Source organism: Megascapheus bottae, chromosome 37 (assembly GCF_031878675.1).
Source record: "Megascapheus bottae isolate mThoBot1 chromosome 37, mThoBot2.hap1, whole genome shotgun sequence".
Classification (NCBI taxonomy): Eukaryota; Metazoa; Chordata; class Mammalia; order Rodentia; family Geomyidae; genus Megascapheus; species Megascapheus bottae.
In genome coordinates, this window is record NC_143545.1 from 2,176,871 (window position 1) to 2,192,052 (window position 15,182).

General features: G+C 67.5%; 2 protein-coding genes and 1 non-coding gene across 3 annotated transcripts; all 3 read left to right on the forward strand.

Moving 5' to 3' along the window:
* Positions 1-1,519: 1,519 nt before the first annotated feature.
* Positions 1,520-13,332, forward strand: Atn1 (atrophin 1). The gene is made up of 12 exons (XM_090325184.1): positions 1,520-1,643; positions 6,672-6,845; positions 7,095-7,232; positions 7,341-7,457; positions 8,052-8,768; positions 8,862-9,085; positions 9,173-9,532; positions 9,865-10,087; positions 10,269-10,968; positions 11,672-11,815; positions 11,908-12,088; positions 12,763-13,332. Exons 2-12 carry the CDS (start codon positions 6,819-6,821, stop codon positions 12,794-12,796), a joined length of 2,865 nt encoding a protein of 954 aa, XP_090181310.1. The 5' UTR covers positions 1,520-1,643; positions 6,672-6,818; the 3' UTR covers positions 12,797-13,332.
* A 701-nt stretch (positions 13,333-14,033) lies between these two features.
* LOC150042018 (U7 small nuclear RNA) lies at positions 14,034-14,095 on the forward strand. The gene has a single exon (XR_016533691.1). It is a non-coding gene; the product is annotated as a U7 small nuclear RNA (small nuclear RNA).
* Positions 14,096-14,300: 205 nt separating this feature from the next.
* Positions 14,301-15,161, forward strand: C37H12orf57 (chromosome 37 C12orf57 homolog). The gene is made up of 3 exons (XM_090325317.1): positions 14,301-14,378; positions 14,498-14,674; positions 14,935-15,161. The coding sequence occupies exons 1-3, from the start codon at positions 14,327-14,329 to the stop codon at positions 15,081-15,083; spliced, it is 378 nt and encodes a 125-aa protein (XP_090181443.1). The 5' UTR covers positions 14,301-14,326; the 3' UTR covers positions 15,084-15,161.
* The last annotated feature ends 21 nt before the right edge of the window (positions 15,162-15,182 follow it).

Here is a 15,182-nt window from a genome sequence, read left to right on the forward strand (position 1 = left end):
CCTCTGAGGAGCTGGAGGACAGCAGTTCAAAGCCAGGCTGGGCAGAAGAGTCTATGGGGCCACCAGAAATGACATAAAAAGACAGCAGTGGAGCTGGGGTTCAAATGGTGATGGGGGGGCAGACTTGGGAGAAAGAGTTCAAGATTCCCCCCCCCCACCATCTCTCCTGGGCCCTGGAAACTCTTTGCCTCAGTTTCCCAGAAGCTTCTGGAGTCTGCTGGACCATTCCCAGACTTTAGCTGGAATGGCGTCCCATTGTGAGATGACAATGTCTTGCATCGCTACACGAACCCCAGGTTCTTCCACGAGGGGCTGGGGGGGCTGCCAGGGGTCCCTGCGCCCCCCCCCAGGCGGAATGGGGGGTCCCTGTGTGTGGGGGGGGCGTCAGGGGACCCCACAAGGCTCTGGTGTGTGTGTGGGGTGGCAGGGACCCCACAAGGCCCTGGTGTTGTGTGTGGGGTGTCAGGGGACCCCACAAGGCCCTGGTGTGTGTGTGGGGTGGCGGGGACCCCACAAGGCCCTGGTGTGTGTGTGGGGGGGGTGGCGGGGACCCCACAAGGCCCTGGTGTGTGTGGGGGGTGGCGGGGACCCCCAAGGCCCTGGTGTGTGTGTGGGGTGTCAGGGACCCCACAGGCCCTGGTGTGTGTGTGGGGTGTCAGGGGACCCCACAGGCCCTGGTGTGTGTGTGGGGTGGCGGGGACCCCCCAAGGCCCTGGTGTGTGTGTGGGGTGTCAGGGGACCCCCCAAGGCCCTGGTGTGTGTGTGGGGTGTCAGGGGACCCCACAAGGCCCTGGTGTGTGTGGGGGGTGTCAGGGGACCCCACAAGGCCCTGGTGTGTGTGGGGGGGTGGCGGGGACCCCACAAGGCTGTGGTGGTGTCTGAAGGTCATTTGGGGTCAGCTTGGACCCAGGTGGGGCTGGCAGTGGAAATGGGGGTGTGGGTGCAGGGGGAAAGGGTGCTGGCCCTGGGAGCCCCCTGCGCCCTCCTGCCTCCCTGTACCCGGCTCCCCTGCGCCCTGGGGCGCTGCTCCACCTCCAGAGCCGGTGGGGCCTGGGTGCTGGGTCTCCCCTCCCTCCCCCTCCCCCTCCTCCCCCTCCCCTCCCCTCCCCCTCCTCCCTTCCCTCCCCCTCCCTCCTCCTCCCCCTCCCCTCCCCCTCCTCCCCTCCCTCCCCCACTTCTCCTCCTCCCCTCCCCCCTCCCCCTCCCTCCTCCACAGGTCCCCCCTCCCTTCCCTCCCCCTCTCTCCTCCTCCTCCTCCCCCTCCCTCCCCTCGGGGCCCCGCGCCCGTCTCCCTCCCTCCCTCCCTCCGCTGGGCCGGGGCGGAGCGCGGGGCGGAGCTCCGGAGGGAGGGAGGCGGGGGGAGGAGTGGGGCGGAGGGGGAGGAGGAGGGGCGCGCGGCGGGGCGGGCGCAGGCCCGGGCGGGGACGCGGAGCGCCGGTCCGATCCGGGTTGGCTGCCGGGCGGCCGGGCGCGCGGGCGGCGGCAGCGGCGGCGGCGGCGGGCGCGGAGCGGAGCGGGGCGGAGCGGGGCGGAGCGCGGCGGCGGGCGCGGAGCCGGGCCGGGCATGGCGATCGCCCTCCGGGGCCTCCGGGGCCGCCGAGCCCGCGGGCGCCGCGGCGGCGCCTGAACCCGCCGGGCCGCAGGTGAGGACGGCGCGGGGCGCGGGCGGGGCCCCGATCCCCCCGATCCTCCCCGATCCTCCCGATCCCCCCCCGATCCTCCCCGCCCCCTCCCGCCCGCGATCGCGGCGCCCGGGCCTGCGGGCGGCGGCGGCGGCGGCGGAGGCCCGGGCGGGGGCGGCGCGGGGCGGAGCGCGGGGGGCGGAGCGCGCGCCGGGGCCGGGCGAGGCCCGGGGTCCCGGCCCGGAGCCGCCGCGTCTTTGTGCCTCGGTTTCCCCTCCCGATCCTCCCCGGCTCCGCCCCGCCGCGCCGCGCGGCCTCCCGGACGGCCCTGAGCCCCGGCCTCCCTTTGTGCCCGCGGCCGGGGCGGGGGCGGCCGGGCGCGGATCCCCCTCCTCCCTCCTCCTCCCGCCGCTCCTCCCCGCCTCCTCCTCTGTCCCCTCGCCCGGGGCCGGCGCTCCACCACTTGAACCGCGGCCCCGGCCGGGTGTTCGCCGGGCGGCCTCGCCCCCTCCCTGCCCGGGCCCCAGGCACTGACACGCGTGGCCAGGCCAGGCCTGACCTCAGGGCCTCCTCCTCCCCTCCATCCTCCCCTCCAGCCTCCCTCCATCCTCCCCACCTTCCTCCAGTCCATCCTCCCCTCCATCCTCCCCTCGATCCCCCCTCCATCCTCCCCTCGATCCCCCCTCCATCCTCCCCACCATCCTCCAGTCCATCCTCCCCTCCAGCCCCCCTCCATCCTCCAGTCCATCCTCCCCTCCATCCCCCCTCTATCCCCCCTCCATCCTCCCCTCCATCCCCCTCCATCCTCCCCTCTATCCCCCTTCCATCCCCCCTCCACCCCCCTCCATCCTCCCCACCATCCTCCAGTCCATCCTCCCCTCCATCCCCCCTCCATCCTCCCCACCATCCTCCCCTCTATCCCCCTCCATCCTCCCCTCCATCCCCCCTCCACCCCCCTCCATCCTCCCCTCCATCCCCCCTCCATCCTCCCCACCATCCTCCCCTCTATCCCCCTTCCATCCCCCCTCCACCCCCCTCCATCCTCCCCACCATCCTCCAGTCCATCCTCCCCTCCATCACCCCTCCATCCTCCCCACCATCCTCCAGTCCATCCTCCTCTCCATCCTCCCCTCCATCCCCCCTCCATCCTCCCCACCATCCTCCAGTCCATCCTCCCCTCCATCCCCCCTCCATCCTCCCCACCATCCTCCAGCCCATCCTCCCCTCCACCCCACCATCCTCCCCTCTATCCCCCCTCCATCGCCCCTCCATCCTCCCCTCCATCCCCCCACCACCCTCCCCTCTATCCCCCCTCCATCCTCCCTCCAACCCCCTACCATCCTCCCCTCCATCCCTCCTCCATCCCCCTCACTATCCCCCCTCCATCCCCCCTCCATCCCCCCACCACTCTCCCCTCCAACCTCCCCTCCATCCCCCCTCCACCCTCCCCTCCATCCCCCCTCCATCCCCCACCATCCTCCCCTCCATCCCCCCACCATCCTCCCCTCCATCCCCCCACCATCCTCCCCTCCATCCTCCCCTCTATCCCCCCTCCATCCCCCCACTACCCCCCACCATCCTCCCCTCCATCCCCCCACCATCCTCCCCTCCATCCCCCCACCATCCTCCCCTCTATCCCCCCTCCATCCCTCCACTATCCCCCTCCATCCCCCCTCCATCCTCCCCTCTATCCCCCCTCCATCCCTCCACTATCCCCCTCCATCCCCCCTCCATCCTCCCCTCTATCCCCCCTCCATCCCTCCACTATCCCCCTCCATCCCCCCTCCATCCTCCCCTCTATCCCCCCTCCATCCCCCCACTACCCTCCTCCATCCTCCCCTCCATCCCCCCCTCCATCCTCCCCTCCATCCTCTCCTCCATCCTCCCCACCCCTGGAGCCAGATCCCAGATCCCCAGATCTCAGCCAGGATTGCAGGCGGGAGCCCCTGCCCTGGGCCAGCAGCTTTGCATGGCGTCTTCTCCCCCCTCCCCCCTCCAGGTTATCCTCTTCTAGACAGCCCACCCTCCCCACCCCCAGGCTTCCCTCTCTAACCTTTGACCTTCTTCCCTGGCCTGGCCCTGAGGTGGCGGAGGAGATGATGTGATGGGTCCCCGGATGGAGGATTGGGATTTCCAGAACCTGGTTGAGGTCTGGCCTCAGGCCTCTCGCTGGCCTTGACCTTGAGGACGTCCCTCTCCTCTCTCTCCCCCACCCCGCGTCTTCTGGGTTTAGGGTTAGGCTGGGTTGGGTCTAGGATGCTGGGAGGTTTTTTGACTTGGGTCTGCTGCTACTCACCGGGCCTCCTGTTTGTTCCTTCGTTTCTTGTTTGCGTGTGTGTCGGTGCTGGGATTCGAACCCGGAGCTTGCATGCGAGGACGGCTTCGCTTTGTCTGCTCGAGGCTGGCGCTCCACCGTGCGAGCCGCTGGCGGCTGTGTTTGCGGTGGAGTTGGGTAGCTTTCAGTTCGGGTCCTCAGGTCTTTGGGGTAGTAGAAAGTCCTGTAGATGTCTGTTTTTTTCTTTTGCCATTCTGGGTCTTGAACTCAGGGCCTGAGCACTGTCCTTGGACTTTCTCAAGGCTGGAGCTCTACCACCTGAGCCGCAGCACCACCTCTGGCTTTTTTCTATGTCTGCGGTACTGAAGAATCGAACCCAGGGCTTCGTGCGTGCTAGGCAAGCACTCTACCACTAGGCCTCACTCCTGGCCCAGTCCAACAGATTTTTTTAGCTAACAGAAAGTGGTGCTGTGACTCAAATGGTAGAGAGCTGGTCTTGAGCAAAAAAACGCTCAGGGAAGAAGCACCCAGGTCCCAAGTTCAAGCCCCAGGAATGGCACTAAAACCTCCCCAAACCAGAAGGTGGGCTTCAGCTTGATGCCCAGTGGTGTTTGGAATCAGGTTTTGGTGAGGGTGGCTGGTGAGGATGAGCCAGCTTTGTCTCCAGTGAACTGCCCCAAAGGCTGGAAATGGAGCCGCCGTGTCAGAATCTCTACATGTTCAGACTATGGAACCCATACCCGAAGCCTAAGCACCTGGCATGAGAGCTGGATCCACGGGAGAGGAGGCGGAGGGGGAGAGGAGGCGGAGGCGGCTGTGGGCTGTGCCTTTCCTCTTCCTTCTTGAGGAATCTGCTTGGGGGTTAGCCTGGGGCAAATGGAAGTTTTCCCTATTTTGGAACTTTCTAGAATCCCATCCCCCACCCCCAAAAAAGAAGGAGATTCCTAATCTGGGGTTGATTAACTCTGTCGATTCAAACCCAGTGGATAAGGAGGGAATAACTGGATTTGATGCTGCCTTGGTGCCTGGCATCCCAGCTACTCAGGAGGCTGAGATCTGAGGATCGTGGTTCAAAGCCAGCCTGGGCGGGAAAGTCCGTGAGACTCTCATCTCCAAGGAACCACCAGGAAACCGGGAGTGGAGCTGTAGCTCTGAGTGGTAGAGCGCCAGCCTGGAATTAAAGAGCTCAGGGACAGCTGTCCAGGTGTCCACACACACACCTACAGTTAACTCTAGGACATGATTTCTATGTGGTTATATGTATGCTGGTCCTGGGGCTTGAACTCAGGGCCTGGGCATTGTCCCTGAGCTCTTCTCTTCAAGGGTAGGGCTCTACCACTTTGAGTCTCATGGACTCTCTTGCCCAGGTTGGCTTTGAATCACTGGCCTCAGATGTCAGGTTTCTGAGTAGCTAGGATTGGTGGTATGAACCACAGGTACATGGCTTAGTGGTAAAATTGTATGCAGGCCCGGAGTGTGGTCTAGTGGTAGAGTGCTTGCCTAGCATGCACAAAGATCAGAGTTCGATTCCTTGGTACCACATAGGTAGAAAAAGAAAAAAAAAAAAAGCTGGAAGTGGTGCTGAGGCTCAATTGGTTGAGCTCTAGCCTGGAGAAAGTCCAAGGACAGTGCTTAGGCCCTGAGTTCAAGCCTCAGGTCTGGCATTAAAAAAAAAAAAAATCATATGCACTTTCAGGGCTGGGAGCTTAGCCTAGGGGTAGCGTGTTTGCCTAGCATGCTTGAAGATCTGGGTTTGATTTCTTGGTACCATGTACATAGAAAAAGCCAGAAGTGGTGCTGAGGCTCAAGTGGTAGAGCTCTAGTCTTGAGAAAGTCCAAGGACAGTGCTCAGGCCCTGAGCTCAAGCCCAGGACTGGCAAAAAAAAAAAAAAAAAAACAAAACCCACCAAAAATGCAGAGTATTGGTATAGGGAAACATACTTTCCTCTAGAATATAATCCAATACTTCTTTTAGCTTGTCACAAACCTGTTTAGACCAACATTGTTGTACGTATTTTGGGGCTCGGGATTAATTGGCATTGTTTACTTTTTGGTTGTTTGTCAGTGCCTTCCCTGAATCTTTTTGCTCAAGGCTAGCGCTCCACCACTTTGAATCACAGCTCCACTTTTGGTTTTCTGTTGATTCAATGGAGATAAGGATCTCACAGACTTTCCTGCCTGGGGTGGCTTTGAACCTCAATCCTTTGATCTCAGCCTCCAGTCAGCCCAGTTTCTCACAAGACTTTTCTGCTCAAGCTGGCCTCAAGCAGCGACCCTCAAATCTCAGCCTCCTTGTAGCTCAGATTATCCGCATGAGTCACTGGCGCCCAGCTCCCAGATAACTTTTTTTTTTTTCCCCCTCAGATAATTCTTTAGAAGTGGTAAAGAGTAAAATCCTGGCTTTTGGGGGGCCTGGCTGAGTTACTTGTTGAGCCTCAAGTAGCCAGCAGTGTCTTGTGGCTGGTTTATATAATTTTGGGGTATTTTTCACTCAAGGTTAGTGCTCTATCCCTTGAGCCACACCACCGCTCTGGCGTGGAGCGGATGGTTTATTGGAGAGGAGGGGGTTGGGTTGTAGACTTTTTCTACCCCAGGTTGGCTTTCTTTGAACTGTGATCCTCAGATCTCAGCTTCCCGAGTGGCTGGGATTCCAGGCGTGAGTCACCAGTGTCTGTGGTTCTGGTGGAAAGGCTTAGGGCAAAGGCACTGGCCCCAGGGGGCCCTTCTGGCTCTGTTCTGTGGCGGGAAGTCTCACGGTGCTCTCTTCCCGACAGCTTTCACCGGGGAGAGACCCCACGCAGCCCCAGTGCCTGCTACGCCTGCTTCCCACATCACCGCAGTGGGAAGCTGGGCCAGAAGAAAGACATTTCTTTAATTCAGCTGCCTAGGCAGAGGAGAATGGAGTCTTCACACTCTGAAGAATGAAGACACGACAGAATAAAGACTCAGTGAGTAAAGACTCAAGAGGCCCCCCCTCCCCCAGCCTCTGAATCTTTGCTCAGGAGGCTGAGACCTGAGGATTGTCATTAGAGGCTAGGACCTTGGGGAGGCTCTGATCTCCAATAAATTACCCAAAAGCTGGAAGTGGCACTGTGGCTCAAAGTGGTAGAGGCTTGGGTACAGCGCCCAGGGCTCTGAGTTCAAACGCTACAACTGACCAAAAAAGTCATTTATCTGCTTCTCATTTTCTTCCTCAGATGGCTATGAGGAGTGGACGGAAGAAAGAAGCCCCGGGGCCCCGGGAAGAATTGAGATTGAGGGGCCGAGCCTCCCCTGGGGCGGTCAGCACGTCCAGTAGTGAGGGCAAAGCTGAGAAGTCCAGACAGCCAGCCAAGGTACCCCGCCTGCGCCCGGCATCCATGTTAGACGGGGCCTGCACTTCCAGGCTGGCAGAGGGTGCTGCCGAGAGCCCGGATGTTGACGTCAGGAATTGTCTCAAACAGAAGGCCCGAATGGAGGAATCTGCCATCCCCAAGGTCGGCAAGCAAGGCCGCAGTGGTGGAGACATTTCCGGGAGTGAGAGCGAGGACACCAGTGGGCCCAAAAAAACCAAGACTGAGGTGAGTGCCCCCCCCCCAAGCCCTTCCCACCATTATAGCATTTTGCCAGTCCCAGGGCCTCCAATCAGAGCCTGGGCACTGTCCCTGGGCTTTCTCAAGCTTAGCACTCTACCGCTTCTGGATTTCCCTGTGTATGTGGTACCCAGGGGTTGAACCCGGGTCTTTGTGCATGCCAGGCAAGCGCTCCACCACGAGGCCATTGTTTTGGGGGTTTTTAATTTCTGTCTGGCTGGGCATCGCTGGGTCCTGTCTGCCAGTCCCAGCTACTCCAGAAAGCTGAGACCTGGAGGAGGATCATGGTTTGATGCCTGGCCCAGGTCTGCAGGGAATCTCGTCAGGCAGGAGAGAGCCAGCCTGGAGTGGCGCCGCTTGGCGAGGGCCGCGGGTCCCGGGTTCAAGCTCTGATCTGGACCCTGGGGAGAAAACACAAAACAGAACATGAGAACTGGAGGATCTGGAGGGGGCAGCGTGAGGAGGAGAGCGGGGTCGAGGGCCAGGCGAGGGTGGGGGCTGGACTCTCAGGTCGGCTGGGGGGGGACAGGGCGTGGTGTGAGGCTGGCTGGTGACACCCGGGGGCCTGTGTCGTGCGTCCAGCACGAGCTGCCCCGGCCGCAGTCGCCCTCGGACCTGGACAGCCTGGACGGCCGCAGCCTGAACGAGGAGGGCAGCAGCGACCCCCGCGACATCGACCAGGACAACCGCAGCACGTCGCCCAGCGTCTACAGCCCGGGCAGCGTGGAGAACGACTCGGACTCGTCCTCGGGGCTGTCGCAGGGCCCGGCCCGGCCCTACCACGCCGGCCCCGCCGCCCCGGGCACCACCGCCGCCGCCCCGCCGCTCTTCCCGCCGTCCCCGGGCCCCGACGGCGGAGCAGGAGCAGGAGCAGGAGGAGGAGGCCCGGCCAGGCCGCCCGAGCCCGGCTTCGAGCCCCACGCCGCCCCGGCCTACCACGCGGCCCCGGAGCCCCCGGCCTCCAGGATGTTCCCGGCGCCGCCGCCCGGGGGCCCGCACGGCCCGCACGCCGCGCTCTACCCGGCCGCGGGGCCCAAGGCGGGCGCGGCGCCCCCGGGCCCGGCCAAGCCGCCCCCGCCGCCCACCACGCCCATCGCCAAGCCGCCCTGCGCGGGGGCCGCGGGGCTCAGCGCCGCCCCGGCCGCCGCCTTCCCGCACGTGGCCCCGAACCTGCCGCCGCCCCCCGCGCTGCGGCCCCTGAGCCACGCCGCCGCCTCGCCGCCCGGGCCCGCGCTGCTGCCCGACAAGGGCCCCGCGCCGGCCCCGCACCCGCCCGCCGCCGGCCCCGCGCCGCCGCCCCGCTACCCCTACCCCGGCCCCGCCGCCGCCGGCCCCGGCTTCCCCGGCTTCCCGCACGCCGCCTTCCCGCCGCCGCCGCCGCCCGCCGGCCAGGCGCCCAAGTACGCGCAGCCCGCGTGGAGCCAGGGCGCCCCCGCCGCCTACGGCCGCCTGCTGCCCGCCTTCCCCGCCGGCCCCGCCGCCGCCCCGCCGCCGGCCCCCGCCGCGCACCACCACCACGCGCCGCCCCACGCCGCGCCCGGCGCCTTCCCGCACCCCGCCGACGCCCCGGCCCCCGCCCCGGCCCCCGCCGCCGCGCACCCCTACGGCGCCCTGCGGCCCTTCCCGCCCGCGCCCCCCGCGCCCGCCGCCTACGGCGCGCCCGGCCCCGCCGCCCCGGCCCCGGCCCCCGCCGCCTTCCCGCCCGGCCCCGCCGCCCCCGCCGCCTCGCTGGCCTCCGTCATCGCCGCCGCCTACAAGACGACGACCACGACGACCACGGCCGCGGCGTCCCCGCCCGGGAACCCCTACGGCAAGAGGGCGGCCTCGCCCGGCCCCGCCAACCCCGGCTTCCAGGCCGCCTCGCCGCCCGCCGCCCCGGCCCCGCCCGCCGCCGCCGCCGCCCCGGCCCCGCTCGCCGCCCCCGCCGCCGCCGCCGCCGCGCAGATCAAGCAGGAGCCGCCCGACGACGGCGAGGCGCCCGACAGCCCCGCGCCGCCCGCGCGCAGCCCCTCGCCGCCGCCCAAGGTGGTGGACGTGCCCAGCCACGCCAGCCAGTCCGCGCGGTGAGCGGGGACGGGGATGGGGCGGGGCGGAGGGGGGGATCGACGGGGAGGGCCGTGGGGAGACTGGGGGATGGGGAGCACTGGGGGAATGGGGAGGGGTGGGGAGCACTGAGAGGGGTGGGGAGCACTGTGGAGGGGTGGGGAGCACTGAGAGGGGTGGGAGCACTGAGGGGGATGTGGAGGGGTGGGGAGCACTGGGGGGATGGGGAGGGGTGGGGGGCCGTGGGGGGCCGGCCCGGGGCGAGGCCCCCCCTCGCCCCCCCTCCCCGCCCCCGCCCTCCGGAGCGCGGCCTCGGCCTTTGACCCCGCCGGCCCCGCCCTCCGGCCCGCAGGTTCAACAAGCACCTGGACCGCGGCTTCAACTCGTGCGCGCGCAGCGACCTGTGCTTCGTGCCGCTCGAGGGCTCCAAGCTGGCCAAGAAGCGCGCGGACCTGGCGGAGCGCGGCCGGCGCGAGGCCGAGCAGCGCGCGCGCGAGGAGCGGGAGCGCGAGCGCGAGAAGGAGCGCGAGAAAGAGCGCGAGCGCGAGAAGGAGCGCGAGCTGGAGCGCAGTGTGGTGAGTGCGTCATCACGGCGCGCGCCGCCGCCGCTTCCGCCCGGGGGGGGGAAAATCACAGCGCCCCCTGGCGGCCGGGAGGAGGCGCTGCAGCCCAGAGTTGGGGGAGCCGCCAAGGCGATCCGGGGGTCCCCGCGCCCCGCGTGGTCCCCGCGCCGACGCCCCCGTCCCTCCCCCGCAGAAGCTGGCGCAGGAGGGTCGCGGCCCCGTGGAGTGCCCGTCCCTGGGCCCGGTGCCCCACCGGCCCCCGTTCGAGCCGGGCAGCGCGGTGGCCACGGTGCCGCCGTACCTGGGCCCGGACACCCCGGCGCTGCGCACGCTGAGCGAGTACGCGCGGCCGCACGTCATGTCCCCCGGCAACCGCAACCACCCGTTCTACGTGCCGCTGGGCGCCGTGGACCCGGGGCTGCTGGGCTACAACGTGCCCGCGCTCTACAGCAGCGACCCGGCGGCGCGCGAGCGCGAGCGCGAGGCCCGGGAGCGCGACCTGCGCGATCGCCTGAAGCCCGGCTTCGAGGTGAAGCCCGGCGAGCTGGAGCCGCTGCACGGCGTCCCCGGCCCGGGCCTCGACCCCTTCCCGCGCCACGGCGGCCTGGCCCTGCAGCCCGGCCCGCCCGGCCTGCACCCCTTCCCCTTCCACCCGAGCCTGGGCCCGCTGGAGCGCGAGCGCCTGGCGCTGGCGGCCGCGGGCCCCGCGCTGCGCCCGGACATGTCGTACGCCGAGCGCCTGGCGGCCGAGCGCCAGCACGCGGAGCGCGTGGCCGCGCTGGGCAACGACCCGCTGGCGCGGCTGCAGATGCTCAACGTGACGCCGCACCACCACCAGCACTCGCACATCCACTCGCACCTGCACCTGCACCAGCAGGACGCCATCCACGCGGGTGAGTCCCCTCCGGGGCCCCCCCTTCCCCGGGCCTCCCCCTCCTGTGGGCCTTCACCTCTTCCTTGGCCTCCCCAGGGCCTCCACTCCTTGGCCTTTCTGCCCTCTTGCTCTGTGTTCCTCACATTCCACTACTGGTGCTTGGACTCTAGTTCAAGGGCCTGGTGCTCTCGTGAGCCTCCTCTCCCTCCCTCCCCCAACAAGGCTGGCGCTGCACTCCTCGAGGCACAGTTCCCCGTCTAGCTTTTTGGAGTCTTTATAGGCTGGCTGTGAATCAAGATCCTCCGATTTCGTTCTGAGTAGCTAAGATCTGCAGGCGGGAGCCCGCAGCGAAGCCCAGACAGGGGTGCGCGCGCGTGCGTGTGTGCGCGTGTGCAGGTGCGTGTGTGCGTGCATGCGCGTGTGTGCGCGTGTGTGCGCGTCTGTGTGCGTGCACGCGCTGGAGCTAGAATTTGATCTCGGGGCCCGGGTGTTGCCCCTGCTCCTTTCTGTGTGTGTTCAGGGCTGGCGCTCCACCAGCGGCTCAGTGGCGATCAGATCTTAAGGGTCTGCCTTTGAATGTCAGTCCTCAGTAGCTAAGATGACATACAGGCTTGATCTGTGGCCACCCAGCCACCATCTCACCCCCCCTCCCCCCCGCGGCGGAGTCCCTGTGTCTGCCCCTCCCCCGGCTCCCAGTGACTCCCTCCTCTTGTGCCCTCCAGCGTCGGCCTCGGTGCACCCCCTCATTGACCCCCTGGCCTCCGGGTCTCACCTGACCCGGATCCCCTACCCAGCCGGGACCCTCCCCAACCCCCTTCTCCCTCACCCTCTGCACGAGAACGAAGTTCTTCGCCATCAGCTCTTTGGTAAGCCATGGGGGGCCGGGGGGGGGCGGGGGGGGTGGGTTCTGGGGAGGAGGCGGCCCCCGGTCACCTGTCCCCGCCCTTCCCCACGCCAGCTGCCCCCTACCGGGACCTGCCCGCCTCGCTGTCCGCGCCCATGTCTGCCGCCCACCAACTCCAGGCAATGCACGCGCAGTCGGCCGAGCTGCAGAGGCTGGCGCTGGAGCAGCAGCAGTGGCTGCACGCGCACCACCCGCTGCACAGCGTGCCCCTGCCCGCGCAGGAGGACTACTACGGGTCAGCGGCGGGCCCGGCGGGCGGGCAGCGGGCGGGCCAGCGGGCGGCGGCGTGCGCACGCGCACCGTGGGGGTGTGGGAGACCTCCCTGTGGTGCGCATGCGCCGTATTGGGCCGCCGCTAGCTGCGCGCGCACACGTGCTAGTGGTGCGCATGCGCCTTTGCCTTTCCCTCCCACCCGCCGTCTGGCTCTGGAACTCAAGGCCTGGGCGCTGCCCCAGACTTTTGGGGATTTTGTTGTTTTTATTTATTTTGCTCGCGCCTGGTGCTCTTCCACCTGAGCCGCAGCTCCACTTCCAGCTCTCGGCCGGTTCCCTGGAGATAAAAGCTCCCGCCTGTCCCAGCTGCTCGGGAGGCCGAGGTCCGCGGCTCGCGGTTCAAAGCCAGCCACCGCCCCGCCGTCCCGAGACGCCCATCTCCAACGCATCGCCCGAGGCCTGGAAGTGGCGCCGAGGTGGAGGTGGAGCGCCAGGCCTGAGCGACGGCACCAGGCCTCGAGTTCCAGCCCCAGAACTGACGGGGTGGGTGGGGGGCTGGACTTTCCGTCCAGGCGGACCCAGAACCGCGATCCTCAGACCTCAGCCACCCGAGCGGCCGAGACGACAAGACACGACTGCCTGGCGACGGGGCCTTGGCGCGGTCTCACCCCCCGGTCTTTGCTTTCTTCCCCTTCAGTCACCTGAAGAAGGAGAGCGACAAGCCACTGTAGACCCTGGCGACCGCGAAAGCATCCCGGCTCCAGCACCCGCCCCCGGGAGACCTGCGCCTGGCCTGCCCGCTCAGCCGTGGGGACAGCGCTGCGCCGTTGTAGGACTTTTCTGCAGCTGGACAGAGGGAGGGAGGGGAAAAGGGTCAAACGGGACGAGGCGGGGGCCGCGTTGCGGAGGTGGGGGGAGGTGAACGGGGAGTGGGGGACAGTGCACAGTTGATGGTGGACCAGGTCCCTCCTCGTCGTGGTCCCCCCTCCCCAGCGCGCTTCCTCCTCCTCCTCGGGTCCATCCTGGGGGGCTGCGCCCCTCCCTCTTTGGTGTGACTATCTTCATCTGTTAGACGTGGCTGTTTTTTGCGTAGCATCTGTGTGCCTCCCCTGCCCTGCCCCTTCGTGCTCATCCCTCCTGCGATGTACGCCCCTGGCCCTTCCCCACATTAATAATTTATATATATAAATATCTATATGACGCTCTTTAAAACACATCCCGACCAAAAACCGACCAAACAAGAGACATCCTCCTGACGCCCAAGGAACGCGGCTCTGAGTCTTTCTAGGTGGTGTGGGGTCACTTCGGGGGGCTGTCGGGGTTGGGGTGGGGCAGGGGGGCCCGAGGCTGGTGCTCTGCCGCCTGGATCACGGCTCCACCGCGGGCTCGTGGGGGTTGGAGTCTCCCGGCTGCCCCGCCGGGGCTCCGGCTTCCACCCGGTGCGGATGGCGGCGATCACAGGCCTGCTGGGCCGCCGGGGGGGGCGGGACAGCCCCGCTGGGCGGCTGGGCTCTCATCGGGCGGGGGAGCGGCGTCCGCGTCCCGCGGGCCGAGCCGGGCCCCGCAAGCCTGGCGATCCTGGGCCCGGCGCCGCCTCCGCCCCGCGCGCTCAGCCGATGCGGGAAGCGCCACGACGGCCCCCGTCCGCGGCTCCTATTGGCTTCTGAGAGCCAATCACCGCCTGGCTCGTCTCCACCGGGGCGTCGTGATTGGCTCGCGTCCCCGGCCAATCGGTACCGGCGCAATTTGCATAGCGCTGCCCCGCGCGGCCACACCGGAAAAGGAGCGAATCCGTGGGCTTCCCACGAGCGACGGGACCCTCGCGTGGGCCTCCTTCCGCGGTCCCGGTTCGCTCGTTCCGGTGGGGGGGATGTGGAGCGGGCACCGGAGGGCGCGGCTTCCAACTCACCCTCAGCGAGAGTGGAGTGGAGGCTCCACCGGACCGCTCGTCGCGGGGCGGGGCGGCACAAGTGTTGCAGCTCTTTTAGAATTTGTCTAGAAGGTTTTCTGGCTTCCGCCGGAAGACCCCGAGCTCGCGGTCCCCAAAGGCAGATCCGACCGGACCCGGCCGGGTCATCCGTGCGGTCCGCACGACGCTCGCGACCCGCACTGGAGCCTGTGGGGCTCCTGTCAATCATTCCCGGTCCTCAGTTAACTTCCGGTTGTGTGCGTCACTTCCTGCTGGCCTCGGATGTGGTTGTAGGAAACCTGCTCTGTGTCTTTTCCCATTCCCCTGGTTTGCGGGAGCTGAGTTGTTTTCTATGGCGTCCGCTTCGGCTCCACCCTCGGCGCTGAGCGCGGAACAGGCGAAGGGTGAGGTCCCGGGGGTGCGTGTGCGTGTCCGTGTGTGTGTGGGGAGGGGTCCCGGGGTGCGCCGGGCGGCGTCCCGGCCCCCGCACGCTGATCCCCCCCGCTCCTCCGCGCGCGCGCAGTGGTCCTGGCCGAGGTGATCCAGGCCTTCTCGGCCCCGGAGAACGCCGTGCGGCTGGACGAGGCCCGCGACAACGCGTGCAACGACATGGGCAAGATGCTGCAGTTCGTGCTGCCGGTGGCCACGCAGATCCAGCAGGAGGTCATCAAGGCGTACGGCTTCAGCTGCGACGGGGAAGGTGGGGCGGGGACGCCCGGGGGCGGGGGTGGGGACGCCCGGGGCCCGCCCTCCCTCCGTCCCGCCGTCCCCGGCCCCGCCCCGCGCGGAGACCCGGGCATCGGGCCCCGCCCCGCCCCGGCCGGGACGCGCGTGCGCGCGCGGGGCTGGACTTCTCCCCAGGCCGCGGGTTCGAGCCCCGGCGCTGCCCGCTCGCCCGCGGCTCGCGTCGGCCGGGCCCGCGTCCCGGGGCTGAGCCGCGTCCCCCCCCCCCTCCCGCAGGCGTCCTCAAGTTCGCGCGCCTGGTGAAGTCGTACGAGGCGCAGGACCCCGAGATGGCCAGCCTGTCGGGCAAGCTGAAGGCGCTGTTCCTGCCGCCCATGACGCTGCCGCCCCACGCGCCGGCGCCCGGCGGCCTGGCCGCCTCCTGAGCCCGCGCCCTGCCCGCCCTGGGGGGGGGGAGGACGGGGCAATAAACGCCTCGCCCGCCCGCGTCCGTCTCTCTCTGCCCGCCCGCGACGCCTCTCCGC

Bases quoted from the DNA above. Each gene is read 5' to 3' on its own strand.
- Atn1 (XM_090325184.1), top strand. From the start codon at position 6,819: ATGAAGACACGACAGAATAAAGACTCA. The intron at 7,233-7,340 runs GTACCCCGCCTG...TGTCTCAAACAG, and splicing joins AGTCCAGACAGCCAGCCAAG to AAGGCCCGAATGGAGGAATC. The intron at 11,816-11,907 runs GTAAGCCATGGG...TCCCCACGCCAG, and splicing joins TCTTCGCCATCAGCTCTTTG to CTGCCCCCTACCGGGACCTG.
- C37H12orf57 (XM_090325317.1), top strand. From the start codon at position 14,327: ATGGCGTCCGCTTCGGCTCCACCCTCGGCGCTGAGCGCGGAACAGGCG. The intron at 14,379-14,497 runs GTGAGGTCCCGG...GCGCGCGCGCAG, and splicing joins GAGCGCGGAACAGGCGAAGG to TGGTCCTGGCCGAGGTGATC. The intron at 14,675-14,934 runs GTGGGGCGGGGA...CCCCTCCCGCAG, and splicing joins CTTCAGCTGCGACGGGGAAG to GCGTCCTCAAGTTCGCGCGC.